This window comes from Cladophialophora immunda (genome assembly GCF_000835495.1).
Source record: "Cladophialophora immunda strain CBS 83496 unplaced genomic scaffold supercont1.147, whole genome shotgun sequence".
NCBI classification, from domain to species: domain Eukaryota; kingdom Fungi; phylum Ascomycota; class Eurotiomycetes; order Chaetothyriales; family Herpotrichiellaceae; genus Cladophialophora; species Cladophialophora immunda.
This window is the reverse complement of record NW_015622687.1, coordinates 1-3,113: the sequence shown is the minus strand read 5'-3', so window position 1 is coordinate 3,113 and position 3,113 is coordinate 1. Positions and strand designations below refer to the sequence as shown.

Genomic DNA, 3,113 nt, shown 5'->3' with positions numbered 1-3,113 from the left:
AAGGAGGCTGTGCTACAGGCATCTACCCAAGGAGGCTGTGCTACAGGCATCTACCCAAGGAGGCTGTGCTACAGGCATCTACCCAAGGAGGCTGTACTAATAGCACTGCCCACCAGCATTTCCCTCATAAAGGTTCCGTGGTTCACATACACTCATCCATGCGTTCAATATCAGCGGACCTTTCCGCGTGCATTGGCATCATTGAGCATTCTCTTTGCGAATTTAGATCCCCACCGTGCATCCCCGTCTCCCAACATGGCGTTCTCGGACGAGACAAAAGACGATGCACGGGCCGAAACCACACTCCCTATTCTCGTCGAGGTTACGAAACATTTCATGACTTGCTGGGATGGAAGTACCTATGGTTGGGTGAAGAAGGTGCAAGATATGGGCATACAGGAATATATGGACAAACTCAAGAGCCGCCAGTTGGATTACACGGACGGGCATTCCTGCCGAGTCCTTAGCTGCAGGATCCTGGCTACAAGGCTCGGCATGCAGGCAGCGACCGATCTCACGTCCCCGAGTGGCGTCGACGCAGTTCTCAAAAACCTCGATCTTCTGCCGATTGTCCCTCAACAAATATTAGTCAACATTCACAATCGCAAACACACCCTACTGGACAAAGGGTGGAAAACTCGCGAAAGGACACAGCACGAAGGGTGGTATGGCCTTTCTATGACACTTGTAGTCCAACACGCCACGCACACAGCTGGAAAAGAGTTGAGTGCGAGCGATATCGAACAGAAAGGTGATGGCTTCATCCGCAAGTTCGCCAAAGCCGTTGCCTCAGATTTGAGTACATACGATATCAACTCTGAACTCGAACACAAGGACATATATGATATTACGCCGATGCGAGGTGGATGTGAATTTGGATTGATCGAGTTCATTGAGACAATCGCATGGGAAGCCGCTTTCATCGCACTGCAGCCGAAGTTCCCGGACTACTCTCGACCAGGAGATACGCTCTTGTCGTTAATCAGATCCTACAAGCCGATGTCTGCGAGGGAATTCCTCGATTATTTGGAACTAAACGCCTAGATACGGAGATGGTCCCCTTATCACGGGATCCGTGCGTCGTACATGATGGACGGTTTGCCCCCAATGCCAAGGAGTCTTAGGATTATTCTATCGCCGTGCGACAGCAACAAGGGAACTGGCTGGGATCGAATGGGAAAGTCTGGGAGGCGCAGCTGTAGATCTTCGTCAACGCATTTCATACGCAGCACAGATGCACATCAAAAGCAATATGACAGCATCACGCACCGAGCGTTTTCCCCTTCTCCCAAAAAAGCCGCTCATCGTCCCCATTATCCCGGCTGTCGTCGCTGCCAACTCCATGTGTCTCATCGCTCATCCTTTCATATGCCGCTTTCCTATATTTTCCTTCCACTGAAGCCGAAATGCATCGTTGAGGGGAGATTGGGGGCCAAGATGACGTTTAAGCTCAGGGGGCCACCTTCAGTGATTTTGGAGGGTTGGCACTGGGACGATGGAAGAATCAATGTAACGGAAAGAATGAAGTTGTGCTCAAGCAGAACGAGCCTGCGGCTGCTTCCAAGGTCGGTCGCCGAATCTAGATTAGTTGATTATGCCACACGATGTGGCTGAGTGGCTGCAGTAAAATATTGTAAATCATTGTGCCCAAATACCACGTAATATTTTCGCACTGTATTAGCGTTTCACCGCTACTCCTGGGAAGTACCTTTGCCGCACCACACTTACCCCTGGAACAGCTTCACCAACCTCGATTTCCTTCGTGGAAAGTATGTTTAGATATAAACCCCAGATAGTCGATTTTAATTCCTGGAATTTATCAGAGCTAAATGCTAAGACTTTGACTGCAACTGGCAGAGCATGGTGACGACAAGTCGAGTCTAGGTAACGATGAGGCCTAGCTTCTGATTACATTCCAGCGTAATATTAGTATGTACTCGAGGCACATATCGTAGTAGTGACCATTTATTATTCCCACGCCGCTTTTGGTATCATCTCGACTTATTTGAGAAAGATTATCGGATCAGACTTGAGGTACCCAGGCCGGATTTCATAATGCAGGGAGTCACGTGGGAGTATCATGACGTAGGGATGAGGGTTATTCATTAGGCTGCAGCCCCTCAAGAAGATCAGAACGGCGACACTTGCACTTCTTTCTGGGAGCGAAAAGTTCTTTTCGTGACGCAAGCAGAAGTCATGAAAATACACACTATCAAGAAACAACCATCAGTTCTCCGTGAACTAGACATCCTTGAAACTCACACTCTCCATGGTCATTATTCCAAAACGAAAGTAATTCATCAAAGACAACTAAGGGGCCGTTGACTTGGGTGTCGTCGCTGTGCGTACCGGTCTCGAGGTCGGCGTACCGTTTCAGCGTAACCGTAGGAAAGATTGTAGAGTGGTCGGAGTCTAAGCATTCGGAAGTTTCTTGGGGAAGCCGGCAGTTTGGGATGGCCGTCGGTACTGTATACAAAGCACCCCCATGATACGCAACGCCGGCTACGGCACCATTCGCAGTCCCTATGGACACTGAAAGTTCCCTTCAACTTCCCGAAGATCACGTCCTCGCTCGCCACTCTCGTTGCATGGAAAATTGCATATCGCGAAGCTAGGTAGTCTGTCCTTCCTCTTAAGAGGCACTTGATTCTACACCGATACCTCGGCATTATGTGAGTCAACGTGGATCGTTAATTTCAGTGAAGGGTGTCCTTACTGCCGCTTGCATCCTCAAAAGGTTGTGCTGTCATTCATAGTAGCACTTGGTGTGGGAGATATTCCCTCTGTTGCCACGCCCCGGACGTGTTTCAAGCGACAATGTGACAGTGCGCTAGGAGGGGTTGTCGCCCTGATATTTGACCCTGGCGCTCACAGTTTTGGGTCTAGGCTTATCGAATCGTCTCGCAGTAGGCCGTCTTTGTCCGATTGGAGAGCTTGGTCACCGGTTTTCGCTTCCGGGAATTCCCTACTCCCTCTAAGACCTCGCAGAACTTGACATACTCTGAAGTGTCGAACGGTGAGATCTCGAACGCATTTGCCAATATCCTAGTCCAGCGCTCTTCTACCATACTTCGCTCTTGTGCTGTAATCTTAGATTTTTTTGATTTTTTTTT

General features: G+C 49.3%; 1 protein-coding gene across 1 annotated transcript; it reads left to right on the top strand.

The window, feature by feature from the left end:
* Positions 1 to 95: 95 nt before the first annotated feature.
* PV07_12790 (uncharacterized protein) lies at positions 96 to 1,683 on the top strand (the record flags this gene model as incomplete). The annotated part of the gene is made up of 1 exon (XM_016400356.1): positions 96 to 1,683. A coding segment is annotated over one exon (949 nt), but the record flags the coding sequence as incomplete, so codon positions are not given.
* Between the last annotated feature and the right edge of the window lie 1,430 nt (positions 1,684 to 3,113).